This window comes from Myxocyprinus asiaticus, chromosome 36, assembly GCF_019703515.2.
Source record: "Myxocyprinus asiaticus isolate MX2 ecotype Aquarium Trade chromosome 36, UBuf_Myxa_2, whole genome shotgun sequence".
Lineage (NCBI taxonomy): Eukaryota > Metazoa > Chordata > Actinopteri > Cypriniformes > Catostomidae > Myxocyprinus > Myxocyprinus asiaticus.
Genome location: NC_059379.1, coordinates 14,088,978 through 14,107,296, shown reverse-complemented (window position 1 = coordinate 14,107,296; position 18,319 = coordinate 14,088,978). Strand labels below are relative to the sequence as shown.

At 35.6% G+C, this 18,319-nt stretch overlaps 2 protein-coding genes across 2 annotated transcripts; both read right to left on the bottom strand.

Annotated features, from left to right (window-relative positions):
* Nucleotides 1–389: 389 nt before the first annotated feature.
* On the bottom strand, nucleotides 390–2,931 carry LOC127426911 (gamma-crystallin S-1-like). The gene is made up of 3 exons (XM_051674045.1): nucleotides 2,780–2,931; nucleotides 1,760–2,002; nucleotides 390–969 (listed from the first exon to the last, which is right to left on the bottom strand). The coding sequence occupies exons 1-3, from the start codon at nucleotides 2,816–2,818 to the stop codon at nucleotides 694–696; spliced, it is 558 nt and encodes a 185-aa protein (XP_051530005.1). The 5' UTR covers nucleotides 2,819–2,931; the 3' UTR covers nucleotides 390–693.
* Nucleotides 2,932–3,387: 456 nt separating this feature from the next.
* LOC127426912 (gamma-crystallin M2-like) lies at nucleotides 3,388–5,186 on the bottom strand. Its single transcript, XM_051674047.1, has 3 exons — nucleotides 5,091–5,186; nucleotides 4,268–4,510; nucleotides 3,388–3,730 (listed from the first exon to the last, which is right to left on the bottom strand). Exons 1-3 carry the CDS (start codon nucleotides 5,097–5,099, stop codon nucleotides 3,452–3,454), a joined length of 531 nt encoding a protein of 176 aa, XP_051530007.1. The 5' UTR covers nucleotides 5,100–5,186; the 3' UTR covers nucleotides 3,388–3,451.
* Nucleotides 5,187–18,319: the final 13,133 nt, after the last annotated feature.

Sequence of the window (18,319 nt, the reverse complement as noted above, 5' to 3'; positions counted from 1 at the left end):
CTGAATGCTCGGGGCTAAGACCAGGCCACTTTGACTTTTCCTCTTTGAGTCTGCACTGGCCTATGATGTGCTGCTAATATGGGCCTCTTTCATCGGCCCTAAGCGCCTGCTACACCCCATGTGATCTGATAAAGACTTCTGTTCTTGCATCCTTAGATACCCTTTTTTTGTTCTTTAATAACTTGGTTCAAAGAACAAGCCCTTCGTTTCCTTAATAATTGTCTTTTGTTTCTTGGCACAAGATGATACCATGCCAAACCAAGGCCATACACTGGACTATATACTGCATAGTATAAGAAACTCTCTGTTGCATAGTTTAGCTCCCAGTGGTTCTGGTACAACATAATGTTATTGTGCAACACCATTGCATTCAGTTTCAACAAAAGTAATTTGTATGATTTTAATCAAGTTTTCCTTTATTTCCATTTGGGAAGGGAAGGGGACTGATAAAATACACAGTTTGCTCGGTCAACAGTGCTAAAAGAGACAGATATCACTGCTTAAGCGAGGTTAAACAGGCACTTGGATACAGTGCCTGATCATAGCAAGCATCACAAATACATTCAACACAACGGATCCACAGACCCTGTCATCCTAAGGTGACTGAAGGTCAGTTGTTGTCATTGCATGGACAGTCAGTGCTGTTGACACATTAGGAGAGGGTTCCATTAAGTGGTTGCATTATTTGGATCTTCAGTTGAGGTCAGTCACACGTCGCAGGGAGCCCATGGTTGGACTTGGACTGCCCCACTCAATGTGCCTCCTGTATTCACCAGGGCGCAGGAAGAACTGACGGCCAGTGTAATTGGGGTGTTCGTGGAGGATCCAGTAGCCTTCCATGACGTTGGCTGAAGAGACATCTCCATTGTGGAATCGCTGGCGCAGATCAGGGCAGTCTTCATTCAGCTCCATTGCCTGACCACCAAAATCGGAGCGCTCAAAGATCTTCATCCTGTAGTTTCCAGTGTACTGAGGAAGAATCAATCAGACTTGTATTTTAAGCTCATACTGTATGTTTGACCTGTTTATGTAAAGAGAAAATTATCATTTTGAAAAACTGCTTAAACCAGCCTGGTAAGTTTGTCTCCCAGCTTCACCAAGGTTGTAAGGCTGGTATGCTTTGCTGGCTTTAGAGTGTTTTGGGCATGTTACTGTAGGAGGTCAGACTGGGAGATCAGCTGGCCGACCAGCTAAACACCAGCTTGACCAGACTGGGAGACCTGCTAGACCAGCTGAACATTAGTGGTGGGGATTTTGTTCATCCCAATGACTCCATTTAAATGTTTTGAATCCGTTTACCAAAAAGATTCATTCAGATTTGTGCACTGATTCATTCAGTGACCATTTGTGCAGATTGAAAAAAAAAAAAATAAAAAAATAAAAAAAATTTGCAAGGCAAGCAATGGAAGTGAATGATAATGATTTTCTACTTTAAAAAAAAAAAATATATATATATATATATATATATATATATATATATATATATATATATATATATATATATATATATACAGTATATATGTATATATATATATATATATATATATATATATATATATATATATATATACACAAACACTGATTTATTCACAAACAAACTACCACTAATGAACTGTGAAGCTGTGAGGGCAGCTAAGAGCATAAACCACCTTGGGCTGGATTAAGCTGGGTTTTTTCCAGCTGGGAAAAACCTCCTTACTATATCCTGATGCAAACTCTTTAAAAAAACTATTTCTCAACTACACAGTCAAACACTCACAGCAGGAACCATGCGGCAGGAACGAATGCAGTCATTGAAGCCAGCCCAGTGCTGGAAATCAGGGTATTCACCCTTGAACAGCATGTACTGGTATCCTGCATAGTTGGGCTTCTCGTAGGCCACCCAGCATCCACTCTCTACACGGATGGAGTTGCAACGAGAAAAGTGGGACTGCATGTCAGCACAGTCTCCAGAGCACTCATATTGACGGCCCTGGAAGTTTTTGTCTTCAAAGAAAGTAATCTGTAGGATGGTTATAATAAAGGAATGAAAAAAGTAAAACAGGGTTACAGGGAAACCATAGTTTACTTTTCAGTACCTTTTAACTTGAAAATAAAATCAGAAATCGTTTTGAAGATTATTTTGGGAAGCTGGATTGTTCATTTAAATATTAGTTTTTTAAAAGGTATTGCCAGTTTAAGGTCTGTCAGTTTAAATTTTACCCTCAGCATGACAACACATTCTATTCTCTATCACACACATACAGTATACGTGAAATACACTGATACAGATTTTTTTATTTTTTTTTCAAACATACTAAATTAATTCATCTGGACTACCTTTTAGGTTAAAAGCAGTTTTTTCCCTAGGCCCTTAAACGTCAATGTTGAGTTGAACATTTTCGGTGTAAACCATTTGAACATCGTGAGATGAATGGGAACCATGAGATTTTATTATGGACTATTATGTATTCAAAAGAGAACTGTAGACCACTGTATTTCAATAATCTTATGTTAACCAAAGCTGAAATTCATCGAAAACTTCCACTGTACTCACATTGCAGTCCATTATTTTGTCCATAGCTAATTGCCAGAATATGTGCATGTTATTACAATTTTGACACCCACAACTCTGCAGTTTTAGTTTCTTGCATGACTTTTAAAGTACTACATATGTGCTGTATATTCTTCATTCACTGTTTATTTTGAGGAGTTTAAAGTGTGCATTAAAGTAATAGGGTGGCATATCCTAACTCCTGTATAACTGAATTTACAGATACCATATAATTTGGTCACTTACCTTGCCCATTATGACTGTTCTCTGAGCAGACCAAACCATTTATGAGTCCAGGACCTCTTTATAGAGCCAGCATGGATCAGGGCTTTGTGTTTGACTCACAAAACTTTGTCTTGTCAGCACAATGTGTTCTATAGAGTGTATGCAACTGTAGACCTGGCAGTGTTCGCCCCCCTTTGTGTCATTGCAGCCTTTTTTTTTTTTTGCTCTCTCTCCAAAGATAGCACCATTGCACTTTTCAGTGCTTGACAAAAAAAGTTGCAAACTCTGCTTTTAGTTGCTCCAGGGCTTTACGTGTATAGGCAGTGAACGGGCAGAATACACAGATGAGGATCAAATAGTAATATGAAGCAGTTTGCTTTTCAAGTTCAGATATGAATTTATGAATATGAGATGAAATTGGAATTGTTCACTCAAAGGGGGGGGGGGGGGCAAAGTTATTTCATGTTCTGGAATCAGAAAAAAAATAATTCTTCAATGAAGTCAGATGTGTAAAGTTAGATTTGGTTTGTTTAATGGGCAGAGGATTAGTGGATTCTAACCCTAAAAACAACTGGCAAGCTGAGCAAACTATTTCGGTTTCCTATGCAACCAAACAATTGACAGTGGAATAAATAAAAGAGAATCAATTTATTTAATTTAAAAGTCTTTAAAGGTGTTTAAAAAAAAGACTGTTTACATTAAACTGCTCCTCATTCTTCTGAAGGAACCAATCATAGGATTCATGCAACCCCAGTCTCCACAAGCTCTGTACTCTCCGGGCCTCAGGAAATACTGACGGCCTCTGTAGTTGGGGTGCTCGTAAAAGATCCAAAAGCCCTCCATAACATTAGAGGAGTAGATGCCGTGGTAGCCGAAACGGTCGTAGACATTGGGGCAGTCATCTGTGAACTCCATCATGTGTCCATACATTTCAGGCCTGTTGTAGACTCTCATGCGGTAGGCTCCTCTGTACTGTTGTGTTGGGAGAAAAAACAGGAGTAAGGGTTTGAGAGAAACCGCTAATCAGGGCGTTATAGAGACAACCATTCAGAACATTTGAGAGACAAACGCTCCGGACATGAGAGAAACCAGTTGTCAGAATATTAGGGGGGCAAAACTGAAGCTCTGAATTCTTGATGTTGCTGTTGAGACGAAAAGCCTTTGAACATGACTTCCTGCTGTAAACATGCAAATTTCAAAGATTTTCAAGTAGACATTTATTCATTTTGGTTGAACAAACTCTAGTGACAGTGGGATGATTTTTCCACTGCCAAAAACAGATGAATAGAATTATGATGAGCTGTGCAGTCACCGGAGTGTGTCTTGCTCCATTTCAAATAACTAAATCTCCTAGTGGACCTGTGAACCTGTCCCCTTCAAAAGGATTGATTGATGTTCCTTTATATATATATATATATATATATATATATATATATATATATATATATATATATATATATATATATGTTGAACTGTGTGGAATATAACCCATCAGTTTGAGTGACTTACTGGGGGGAACATCTGACAAGATCTGATACAACTGTTGAAGCCCATCCAGTGGTGAAAGTCAGGGTACTCCCCACGGCCCAGGACGTACTGATACCCCATATAGTTGGGCTTCTCGTAGGCCACCCAATGACCCCCCATGACCCTCATGGAGTTGCAGCAGTTGAAATGCCTGTAGGTGTCAGAGCAGTCTGTAGAGCACTCGTAAGAGCGGCCCTGGAAGTTGCGACCTTCGTAAAAGATGATCTGTCAAGAGAGAGAGTCAATAATCCAGGTAATGTAAGTGACAAATGGCTTTCCTGTGTTATTTGGTGTATGTTGCAAGTTTTATATTAATGAACATTTGAATGAGTCATTTAGCTTAGTACAAATTTGTCTCAGCAAGATACATTTTCTAACCAGTAATTTGAGTGAGAGAGTATCATATACATCTACTTCATGGACAGTGTTCTAGCTAAGCAAGGAAGGTTTCCTGAACATCTATAGATCTGTCCCGCTGTAGTCATGTCAAAACTGTTTTATGTGTTTGATCTAATATGAATGCAGTTCTGACACAGCTTTTCATGCTTGTGTGTTGTGTATCTATATTCATGAAATGTGAAATTGTCCACAAATAGAGGTATTATTCTAGAGAATCACAATGTCCTTTTATAATCTGAGATGTGTTTGCAAACTCATATTCTCTGAAGAACTTCTGACTCTGTGGTCATTGGGTCATTGTTTCTAGCCAATGTGAAGCACATACTATATATATATATATATATAAAACATCCATTTGAAACAGCTGATGTCACTCTAACTTGAGTGTACCCCGGCCATTGCCTACCTTTCCCATGGTTACAGAGCAGTACGTCCACGCCAATTTGCCGTACTGCCATAGAGGACCTGTAGGAGCTTTTATACTCTTCTACAGATGTTTGCACACCGTTGCCAGAGGCACGTCACAGAGACTAGAGTTTACCTTTTACAACGTCACATACCTTTCTCATTATTCATGTCTCTAAAGACAACTAAAGCCACACTCCCATTATTTCCCAATGCTAGAGTTTACCTTTACAAATTCCCCTCACCTCATGAGCCTTACCAACACACCAAGCCTTATTCACCCATGACCTGGTGATGTGCACTTTTCACAACGGACCACAAAAGAATCAGGAGGCATTCTAACGGGCCTTTCTATATATGACACAATGTGTGGTAAAAATGGCATGTAAACACAATAATACACAATACACAATACACATAATACACAAGAGAATACACAATTTTTTGTTTGATTCAAACTGAAGGCAAGTTTAGGTAATCTCTTAAACAATCTTTTCCTGACCTTTTAGAAATTTAAATTCCCCACTATGTACAGTTCACACACTTTTTTGACCAATGAATTGCCAGGTCGTTGACATAAGGTTGCCTGTGATGATAAAAAACATTTTTAAATCTTTAAAAATCTAGTTTAAACGTGTGTCAAGTTTGTGTCTTTGTGTCCATGTTGATTTCATACATTTTTGAAAAACATTTGTAGCACTTTTTGCCAAAAAAAAAAAAAGAAAAAAGAAAGAAAAAAAAAGAAAAAAGAAATGTCAAGTGGTGTAACCATCAAGTAAAATCATTAAAAGACTTGCTCCTTGAATACAGGTGTACACAACAGATTCCAGAATTTCAAAAAAAATTTTAAACATACTTTTTAAGGTAAAAAACAAAAACATAAAAACAATATATATATATTATATATATATATATATAATATTTTTTTTTTAATATCATGAATTTTTGAGTTATGAATTAATTTATTTTTTTTTATTTTTTTTGGAGTTACTTTGTTCATTTGACTTAAACAAAATGTGCCTTTTCATTATAGTCAATATCTGATATATTTAAAAACTCCACACACAGTCATGATGGTCTAACTGGGGTCCTCTCTATTTTGTTTTGTTTTGTTTTGTTTTTCAATGTTTTATTTTTTCTCATTACAACAAAATGGATACCTGCGTGTTGGTTAAACCACCTGACATTCATTTGGTGGACAAAAGTTTTAATAAAGTATTAATATTAATAATATTTTAAAACAAAACTGTTTCAACTATTTAAGCCAACATTTAGTTTTTTTCAAGGATTTCAACTTTTAATAAGACTTTTATTTCAAATTCATTACCACCTTTTAACTTTTAGGACCAGAAAAAAAGATTAAATGACTTTGAACTCTGAAATTGAAAACATGTTCATCATAGTAGAGGTGTATTAAAGTAGTAGTATTCTAGTTTTGTATGAACTGCATTTTTAATGTACTTATAACTTAAGGGTCTGAAAAAAAATGTTGATGCATCACATCATTGACACTGCCATGACTTTCCCAGTCATATGGTATTACTGGATATGGCATTTTACAAATTATATTATAGAAAAAAAAAAAAAAAAAAAAAAAAAATATATATATATATATATATATATATATATATATATATATATATATATATATATATATATATTTCTAGCCAATGAAATACGTTGAGCCAAGCTCAACTAGAACTATTTATTTTTAGAAATTTGCATGATATTTCAATGACTCTTTAAGACTTGAATGATTCTTAACATTATAGCTTTTTCCCCCTTTCTTTTACATATGAACTGCACACCTACTTCAAAATTTGTTAAGATAACTTTTCATCACAGGTTTCTGAAATCCCTGTATGGCAGAAATTGTTCTCTATAGCTGTTTTTTGATGTCACCATCAAATATGCAATTGCATGGAAACACAAGTATTACATTCTGTTTAGAAAGGAAAATTGACAGACATTTTGTCAAGCAGTTGATCTGGAAATTTTCATTGAATTATTTATTTTTAAACACCGGTATCATAGAGCATTCTGGAGTGATTTCATTACAGTGCACATTATAGTACATCTGGTCTCTCTTTTACCTGCCGTGCGCAGGTTCAGGCATACTCATTTAAGCGATTCTGACACTATTGATTGTTCTGGAATGTGCTGACATAACTTCCGACAATATGTTGCCTTCTTTTGCTTCCATAGCCTGAAGACCTGCTCTGATGCAAGGCCTTGATAAGGCTGTATTGAGGTTGGCCATATGTGTGTGAATATGAGTTTGTGGTATTGTGTGATGGGTTTTTTCAACTCCAGGACAGTACACTTTGGCATGTGAGCAAACCTCTCAGCTGACAGAAGAAAAAAAAAAGAAAAGAAAAAAGGCCAAAGAGAGTTGACCTTGTTTTTATTTTTTCAAAGCTGAACTTCACTCCTCTCATCTCTCCTTTCATCAAGATGAGGAGCAATGCTCTGTTTTGTTGTATTGTTTCGTGCACTTTGCTTATTTTACTCTGGAGAAAGACAGCTTTTGTAAAACAATGGCCACACTGTTCTTTGATATCCACTTTGGCATTGTATTAAAATAGTTCAGCTCAGAGAGTGAGAGAAGTTGTAGCTTTGTTTCTTTATCTAACAATGGCTTGAGCTGACAGTCACATGCATTATTAATTATTTCATCAGTCAGATTTCTTAAAAAAAAAAGCCTAATATTGATCCTCAGACATCAATGAGTTATAGCCTATATGAACATTTGTCTCTTCTATAGTGTTGAACTAATGTACACGAGCCCCCTCACATTTTTTGAAGCACGTGGATTTTAAATATGATTTTCATGAAAAAGCAAGGTTTTATTTAAGCTACATGATTATTGTAGGTAAAAAAGAGTTTGGGGCAGAAATCAGCAGATGTCGAAATCTGGTCATTCCTATGAAGTCACACCTGCAGATCCAGCCTGTTCTCATTAATATATGTAGATATTTGTACGTTAATATTTGTAACATTTAAATTTGGATAGACACTAAAGCGTACAATATGGACGTTTGAAAGTATTTTTACGTATTTACAGCTTTAGAAACGTAAAGTATTGATGAATCCATTACAACTATATTTGAATACACGAATCGATTATAAATATATTTGTACATTTTTACTGTTTTATAGATATTTTAGGCCCCTTAAAGGTGATATATGTAATATTTTGACTGTACTAAATCATAAAATGACCATAATATGTCAAGAATTAGGAAACATGCTAAGTTGAAATACTGGCTTCTCCGATAATAATGCTACAGCCAGTATATTCTACTTTGAAGTTTCCATTTCGGGATGGAATTTCTGTTTATGTTTTGGCCTGTGTGATCCTGCCCACTGCCCACTCACCAATAGTATTTCAACCTCGCCGGGTTGCCAGATCTGAACAAGTTTGCAGGCAAACAACGCTGCTTGCTGCATCCATGTATGCCAGCAAACGAACTAGATCAGAGATAACAGATTCCACCTGACATAAAAAGCCTCGCCATTCATCTAAAAACCACCATGACCAGAGGCGTAGTAAAACAAGGATGAATACTGGAGATGCCTTTGGAAGGTGGAGACAATTTAAAGCCCAGAAATCCTTTAAAACAGATGCTGACTTGGCTAATTTGCATGTCAACATTCTGGCAACCCGCATGAGCTTCGAGCCTGGGGCCAGGCAGACAAATCACCAATATTTTGAATTTGGACTGCAGTACCCATTTCAAACGCTTGTTGTCAATCTTACATATAGCACCTTTAACCTACCCCAACCTCTAAACATAACCACATTTTAACAATATAAAAACATGTAACAAGTAGATTAATGTACAGTAGCAATAATGTTTGTTACAATATATTAATTTATATATATATATATATATATATATATATATATATATATATATATATATATATACAGCTGCTAATCCCACACATACTCCTAAACCTAACCATAGCCATTTATTAAGCATATAAAACACGTAAAAGGCAGATAAATTTAATCGCAATAATTTATTCAGAAAAATGGCTAAATTTAGTACAAAAGTAGTCCAAAGGGCAATGCGCTGCATCCAATGTGCTCCCTGACAGCATGCAATAGCATTGGGTGAGATGGAGAGTAGAATTTAAATGATTAATCGCTGTAAATCTTCTCCTGATGCACTCCATAACGGCACTGTCATATCTCACTCAAACATATACATCGCAGAATATGGCATGTTGCAAATGGTCACGAAACACTTGAGAGCCAATGAGCATTCAACATCACTGCTGTAAAACCGCTGGTCGTAATGCTTGAGGTGGCAATTTTTTAATTTTAAAAACGAAACCAACGCGTGTTGACAGTTACAGCGGGCGCAACGTTGCTGCTGCAGATGGAGATGGAGATTGTTGAATAAAAGGCTTGAATTTGGGTCTGTTCTTCACAGAAAGCAGTCTGAAGATTTGGATTATAGCAAACAAATGTATGGATTAATTTTATTAATGTTTTATAGTGCTTTTTGTGGTTTATTTTGTTAATTGGCATATTCTGAAAACTCATTTTGTGTCCCATGGCAAACAAAAATAAAATAATATGCTAAATAAATGATTAAATGATTACAGAGTTTTTATTCATTTTTATATTTTAAAGTTTAGTCTTGGTTAATGTGATGTAATCCTTCAAAACGTTGTATAGGGCAGCAGAAATCACACAGAACTGAATGAAACCATTAAAATATCATAGTATAATGTCAGCTGCATTAAATAAATGTGATGGCATTTAATTAATCTCATTATAAATTAAATGTAATTAACTGATTAAATCTATTAATTATTCAATATTAATCAATTCAAACAGTACACGTAAACATCTGTACATTTCTGTTGGTGTTAATATGTAAAATGATGATGCTTAGATGCTGTCAATATGTCACTATTGTATATTTCGGTGTCTATGCAAATGTGAGAGAATGTACGTTTGCTAGAACCAAACTCTACATAAGAATACATATGAATTCTCATGAGATCACGTTGGCAGATCAATTGCCATAAGCTATAATTTCTGTCATCATGTACCCTCATGTTGTTCATGCTGTTCCAACTATCTATTAGATCAGGTGTTGAACAATGGTCCCCTTACATGTTAAACCTCACAATAGATACATGACACCACAGCTTGCCCTTGTTTTTGTGAGAAATTATTTTTGTAATCTAAAATTTTTCCTATCCCCTTTTATTGTTGCTTTTTTTCTTGGCTTAGTTGGTGATTACTTTATCACATGTACTCTGCATTACAAGAATGGTTCTCTCACATCACAAACTTGCAAATAGTAATCTTGAAAGCGCTACAAGCGTTAGATTCTCACTTTTATAAGTGCAGCATATCGATCATTTAAACTTTATCGTACCGATTTATTGATGTGAACTAGGATGCTAACTGAACTCTGCCATCTCCTTGTTGTAGACTTGTGTTGTAACATTGGGGAAGTTGTTATTGTATGCCAATTTACTGTCACAAATTTGGCATGTTAATTAATAAATTAATAAATGTAATCCAAAGTAAAATACCGGCAGACTATACTAGATAGCAGATATGTTGAAGGGCTTGTGTGATTGCTTCACATAGATGAACAAACGGAGCGGATTCACAGATGCTGACGGACTAAAAAAGACTCAAGATACAGTCATATTCTAAGACTTTTTTAAATGGTTTTTAGTGCTGTTAGGCTTCTGAAATGTGTAGTAGTTCAGTGGTCGAGGAAATAACCACAGTCTGAAAATATCAGCCGGTTTCCCCGAAAGGAGTCGACTCCTGCTGTGGAATCGATTCCAACGTTTCGAGTCGATTCTCGATTCCCAACGCCTTGGAATCGAGGAGTCGATTCTTTTTGGAATCAATTCCCAGCCCTACTATGCGCTGAAAACAGACCTGCTTTTGAAACGCCTTAAAACAATGACCTATTTCTCATGGAAAAATGCAAATTGCACTTTGTGGTACTTCATCAACATACAATAAGCCCACAGTTTGCGTGCATACACCCACAGATAGTGCAAACAGTCCCACCTACGCCCACTGGAATGAAAATTGCACTTAGAATTAGCACTCTCACGATTTGCGCACTCACGAAAATAGAGACCACGGTGATTTGAAATGAAAGTTTCTGATGGGAGATGGCGCTTGTCAGTAACTCAGCATAATGAGACTGATGTCAGCCAGGGTACTGGAACATTCGGAAGCAACACTTTCTGTGTGATCATGTTTTTGGCTTACAGGGACCCAGGTTCAAATATGACCTGGGTCATTTCCCAATCCTATTCCCTCTCTTTCCCTACTTGCCTGTCTGCCTCCACTAACCCAGTCTCATGACAAAATGTAATGATGTTGTAAGAAATCATACGAGTTTGCTTGTACACAAACATATGAATTTTAAACCAGTAGACAAAAATATATGAACCAATGAACAATTTTATTAAGATTTGTCCTAAATTGAACCCCAAACCTAAACCTAACCATAAAGTCTAACCCCTTGCCCAAACCCCAAACCTAAAAGTGATTTTAATAGGAAAATCACTGTTGTGTACCATGGAAGAAAGAGAAAGATCTGAGTTTTGAAATTCTAATCCAAACCCCAAACCTAAACTTAACCATAAAGTATTTTGGTAAGGGGTTTTGAACAAGACAATGTAAGTGTATTACAGGTTATTAAAACACATCAGTAATTTTTACAGCATAAATATGGAATAAACAATCAACTTTCTTAAAAAATTAAAAAAAAGTGTTGGATAGGATGCTAGCTAAACTTTTATGCCTGTATTGTAGCCTATCGATTTAAAATTATTTTGATTGGTTGGTCTAAATGTCATACTTTTTGTACGATCAGGTATTGAACAATGGTACGATTTTGCCATCTTGTACAAATGATTTTGAGTTGTCATGAGACTAAATTGACCTCTACTGTCCTGTAAATAAAGGCAAAAAAATTTACTGGTTATGGGACCATCATATGCATCACAGGAAAAACTAAAAAGATTCTGGTGCCCAAAAATGTCATGGAACGTTTTAATGTAGACATCCTAATTAATTTTAGATAATTGTAAATACATGAATACACTGTCAGTTTACAACGAGAAATTGGCATTAACTGGCAGCAGTATAAAGTAGCCATTTGTTGACCGCCCTAATACACCAGGAAGACAATATGCCAGTGACTTTGCAGTCCCAGATATAAGTATTTAAAAAAGCCATCAGAGCAGTTTTTTATAAAGCAAATCAGTAATTTAAAGCGCATTATGGTTCCAGGACATTTAAGCGCTGCCCTGGTGAATGGCAGCAGCCGCCACGTACGGCTTCTCCCAATTAGCCTCGGGTTTGTACGAACAAGCCTTAATCTGCTGTCGAAGACAGTGTGATGTGGCTGAGCGAGCCAAAGCCTCCCATGTGAGGAGGAGGAAGACGAGGGCCTCTTTGCTGAGAGATCATCCTCCTGTTGTTGTGCGGAGCTGCAGGCAGCCCCTGTCTGTCCCTGCCAGCGCACGAGCCTCGCTATCGGCTTTGCCAGACGGTGCCTACGCTTGGCGGCTACTCTGAGAGCGTGCCAGGGACAGCTTTGTGGAGATGTGTCTGATGTGCTCCATCTTTTCTTTTGGAGGGTATTTAAAAGAGGAAATAGTGATGGAATATACACTAAAGAATCGAGGGATTGGGAGGGATGGTTCTGAAGCCAGACAAATATTGGATGTAGTTATTATTTAAAGTTTGTGAGCCGTTTTTCTCTCCCATTACCACCACTCTCTCTTGCATGTTTCATAGAACTTCTTTTACTGAGGATTTAATGATGAATTAAGCCTCAGATTAAACCCAACTATATGTACTGTATGTGTAATTTTTAATAAATGAATGCATTCCCTGAAAAAATAAGTTAAACCAGCCTAAGATGGTTTACTGATATTGGTTTAAGATGGTCTTGCTGGTTTAAAGGAATATTCAAGGCTTAATACAAGTAAAGCTCAATCGAAGCATTTTGTGACTGTTGATTACCACAAAAAAATCATTTCAACAATAAATTCTTAAAATAATAATTAAAACAAAAGATAAAGGTTACAGTGAGGCACTTTCAATGAAAGTGAATGGGGCCAGAGGGTTTAAATGCAGAAATGTGAAGCTTATAATTATATAAAAACATTTACAATAATTCTTCTGTTAAAACTTGTGTATTATTTGAGCTGTAAAGTTGTTTAAATCGTTTTTACAATGTTTTAAGGGTTTTAAAAAGGTAACGAAATGCTATTTTTTATAATTTTATTATCTTCCCTTAGGTCCACTAACAATGACAGTAAAGTTTTTGCACCAAATTTGTCATAGTTTAGTAATAAATGATAATTGTCCATCCTGTCTCTGGCCCTATGTCTGAAATGCTTGGTTTTGACCTCAGCGTCTCCTTTAAACTTCAATATAAATGATAACTGTTCTAATTGGCTAGCATCATGCAGCCCTTCAAATACAGCAATAATTTAAACTCAATTTACACGGAAAAGGTAAGTGATTTTAACACTTACACTAAAAGTGTAAGTCATGAATCATGAATGCATGAAAAAACATTAACATGCATATTGTTTGTTTATGTCTGATGGCTATACTTTTGAAACTACACTTTGGACATGATTATTTTTATATTTACGAATTAGCCCCATTCAGTTCCATTGTAAGTGTCTAACTGTAACCCAGATTTTTTTTTTTCTTTCTTTCTTTCTTTCTTTCTTTTTTTTTTAAGGGACAAGTTTGGAGTTTTTGTGGTAATCAACATTATGCCACAAATGCTGTCATTTGAGCTTAACTTGTAATGAACCCAGAATATTCCTCTCAGAATGTCTAACTGATAAGTCCCCAAAAACCCTTTAAAACCAGTAAACCAGCTTGGAGACCAGTCAAGACCGGCAAAACGGTTGTTCATGCTAATGTGTTTTTTTTTTTTTTTTTTTGTGCTAAATTTAGGTTGTACTTATTTTCTGTATTCTTTTTTTTTTTTTTTTTTTTTCACTGGTTTCAAATCTAGATCCCAAATTCATACCCCAGATTAATGTGCTCATATCCAAATTCAAACATGAGTATGCATTATCGTTGTGGGGTTTGTCCATTCCGCATCTTGAGACGAAAATGGTCCGGAAAAAGACAACACTGACGTGAAGTATCCCATGGCTTAGAGTTTAAAGTGTAGCTTTCTTTTCTGTGATCTGCCCTCTTTTAAAACCCACTCTCTGTGTTTACTGACACATAACAAAAAAACTCAGATCTTTTCATCTCTTCTTTTAGACAGAGGAATCACCTTACAATGCATTCTGTGTGTTTAAGGCAAAATAGCAACACACACACAACTTCAATCGAGCCGCTTGAACACATGGGGAAATGGTGCACCAGAGCTGCCGATCTACCCCAACCTTTCTACAGCCTTAAATATATAATCACATATGATGCCATTTTTGCTTCTTCAAATTTGGCATCAAAGCAAATGTGTTCTGACAACAGTTAGTGACAAGGGTTCCATAAGAAAAGAGGTAAGTCAGCTGTACCACACCATATCTATTATTGATCGTGCGGCTATCGACCAGAACTGGAGAGAGAGAGTGTCTTGTCATAATGAAATATGTGATTTAAAAAAAGATAAAGGTCGTTCCTATTGTTGTGAAGACTTATGAGTTTGATTGACAGTCTGCAAATTCTCTTCATTCAGTCAAAAAGGAGATCAAAAGACAGTTATTTTCTTTGCCCAAGGCCACTTGCAATTTATTTAGAAGCCCATTGCATGTGACCCAGCGGGTATCACTGCTGAGCCGAACCAATCAGGATAATCACAACTTCAAGATGTCTCTCCTTCAACACACTTCCTTCTGCCTCTCTTTCTGTCAAATTTATGTAGCCAAGAATCATGCTCAGTTTCTTGGCCCGACAATGACAATATTTTGATTTTACAGGAGATTTAAATGACACTTAGTTAAGAAACATAATTTGCACTTGACAAACCTCCTTGCTAATGTATTATTAGATCCAAAAAGTCTGAGACTACACTGCAAATCAGGGATTTAAAATCTAATTTAAACCTGGAGATAATGTTTTTGGGTTTTGATCATGTTAGTTTACTTCTTTATACAAAAGGTCAGATTTCCTTGCTTAAATTAAAGCACATTAGATTATCTTTGAAACGTTCTCAAATAATGTTGCGATAAAATGGGACATTAAAGGTTTTGCACAAACTTGTGAAATCAGTGCTATAGCTTGAGTGCATACTGTGATTAAAGCAAAAGGGGGACAAACCAAATAGGCTATTAAGAAATTCTGAAATTGTAAATTTTTCAATTAAACTTTTCACTTAAATTTTACACTGATATTATAATTAGAAATTAAAATGCTGTAATTGCATTACATTTAAAAAATGCAAAATAAAAGCTTTGCATTAGTGGTCTCATACTTTTGGACCCCACTGTAGGTACATCCTGGCTACATACAGTATGTATATTTATGTGTAGGCTATGTGTTGCCAGTTTCTTCGAAGAATTTTGCATGGTTCTGGTGTCATAATTGATTGGGAGCGTGTGCATTGTTGATTATCATTACCGACTGTTATGTTTTTGAGTTTCTGAGTGTAGCTTCACATAAGAGCATAAAATATGCAATCGAAGGTAGTGAAAGAAGCCAATCTACTTTATAACCAGCAATAAATAACACTGTTTATTTCAAAGGGATGCACCAGTTCTCATGAGCAGTAAAAGCTTGAAGAAAATGGGGCATTCATATGGGAGCAAGTGAAGGCATGAAGAAAAAAGAAAGTAGAGAACAGTGTGAAATTCCTTTTGAGTGGTTTGAAATGAAGTTGCGTTTGAAATGAAATGTTTTGTTCACCTTCGTGCTGGTGCACCATGTCTCTCTTTTATGAGTGTTTGAAAAACCTTACGTATCGCATTAGTAATACACGGGAGGACGATTAATGGGGTGTATGGCTCATCCCTCATATCGATAATGATGAAACTGTTTACCTCTTTCTAACACCCAAACGTGTTGCACAGTTTTTATCTGAACTCTATCCTGTAAATGCCTTCAGTCTGGTTAAATTAGAATAGAATGACAGTGTGAGGCAAAGTAATAACTATATTATATTAAATGAAAGTACACAACAACAAAAAATAAAAATGATCAAATATAGTAAAGGGATACATGGAGCATATAATTGCCATATGCTTAAAAGTTACAATTTTTTCCTTCAGTTGCAATGTGGTTACCTCTCTCTCTCTCTCTCTCTCTCTCTCTCTCTCTCTCGCTTCAGAATATTTTTTAGTACTTCAAGGCAGGCTTCAATATGCTGTAAAAAAGTGGTCACCTGCAATTGTTATATTAATGTTCTATCTCTACTTGATCTAACCCATTTAGTCAGGTAAAATATGTTATATTAATACATATTTTGACTTGAATAAAACCAATTAATAGATGTTACCACATGAAGCACATTTTTAGGCTACCTTAAACATTGTTTTGTATTTTTCTTTTCATGTGGAATGAAACAGTTTATATATATATATATATATATATATATATATAAACTCAGTAAACAAAAGTACTATCATGCAATAATACTTACCAAATAATTACCTTTTATTAATAACCTAATACATGTTATGTTCATTTATATATATATATATATATATATATATATATATATATATATATATATATATATATATATATATATATATATAAAAATGAACATAACACGTATTAGGTTATTAATAAAAGGTAATTATTTGGTAAGTATTATTGCATGATAGTACTTTTGTTTACTGAGTTTGTTTACTGAGTTTTATAGCAAAGCAAAACCAATAAATAAATAAATATTACTAACTCAATCCTTATTAATCTACAGTTTAATTGACCTGGCAAAGTATTATTGTACTTACATTTGCACTTATTGAATTACGCTATATGCTGTAGGCATCCAAGATAAAATAGTTGCTTTGGTTGCAGATCATTTGCATAATAGTGATACCGGTTTGCCATGGCATGCATAATAACTAACAAAATATTAAAATGTTGAAAATCGATCAGATCACTCTGCTGATACATCCTTGCAGGGACACTATATGAACTATTAATTTTTTTCCCTTTAAACACCACTAGAGGACAGTAGAGCTTTAAATGTGCTTCCACTTATCCATTTTCTCTCTCTCTCTCTCTCTCTCTCTCTCTCTCTCTCTCTCTCAATCTCTTTATATTTGTAAAATAATTCCTGGAAGAAGCATGCAGGCAGATATTTATTTACTGGCTGTGTCATCTCTCTGTGCTTTAAATCCTATCAGCTGCAGCAGGTGCTGTGTTGGGCTGAGACTCAGACGCAGGTCATTTTAAACAGCTGCTGTGAGGGAGCTGACCTGGAGCACAAGCCACAGTGGGCATTCATACACACAAACACACACACACACACACACTCTTATACAAACAAAGGTATGTGCACACACAGCACACATGCACATATTGAAAAGCTTTTTGTTTTGCTGTTGCAACATTTTGGTGTGTTGCATGCAAGGGCATAGATTTGGCTTGAACAAATACTACATTACATCATGAGTGTCTAAAACTAGATTGAAAAGTCATTTTCCATAATTTTCCTTACCTCTAAAGCTGTTTAAGACAAAACCAGTATAACTGTCTTAACAGTGTTCAAAGTAATACTGAGTAAACTGCCAACTATTTTTTAAATAACTCTAAAAAGTGAAATTGTTAACATACAGAGCTGTTTCTACCTCATGTGACCCTTAAATTTAGTTTGTTGGTGTAACCAAACATATTTGGTTAATTCAGTCATAATCATATTTCGGAATTGAATGAAACCAGTTAATTTAGATTACACTTTTTTGGTTACCCTTGATGTTACATTATCACATGACCTCACTATGACTGTCACATGGCATCACATAGCATGCTTAATTCAGCAATAGATGTCCATTTATCATCTTTATAAATAAAAATATTTTAATGTTATTTTGTGTAAAAATGTCTTTACATTTGGCTGTCTGATCAAATAATGAGTCAAGAAAGAGGTCATGGCTGAAATTACTGCCGGTTTATTTGTCATACTTGAAACGGAAGGTCAAGTGCATTGCATTGTGAGATAGAGGATCACTGCATATTGTGCGTATACTGCACATTTTGTCAGTTGTAGTAGGTCATCCAGGTGTTACATGCATACAGTA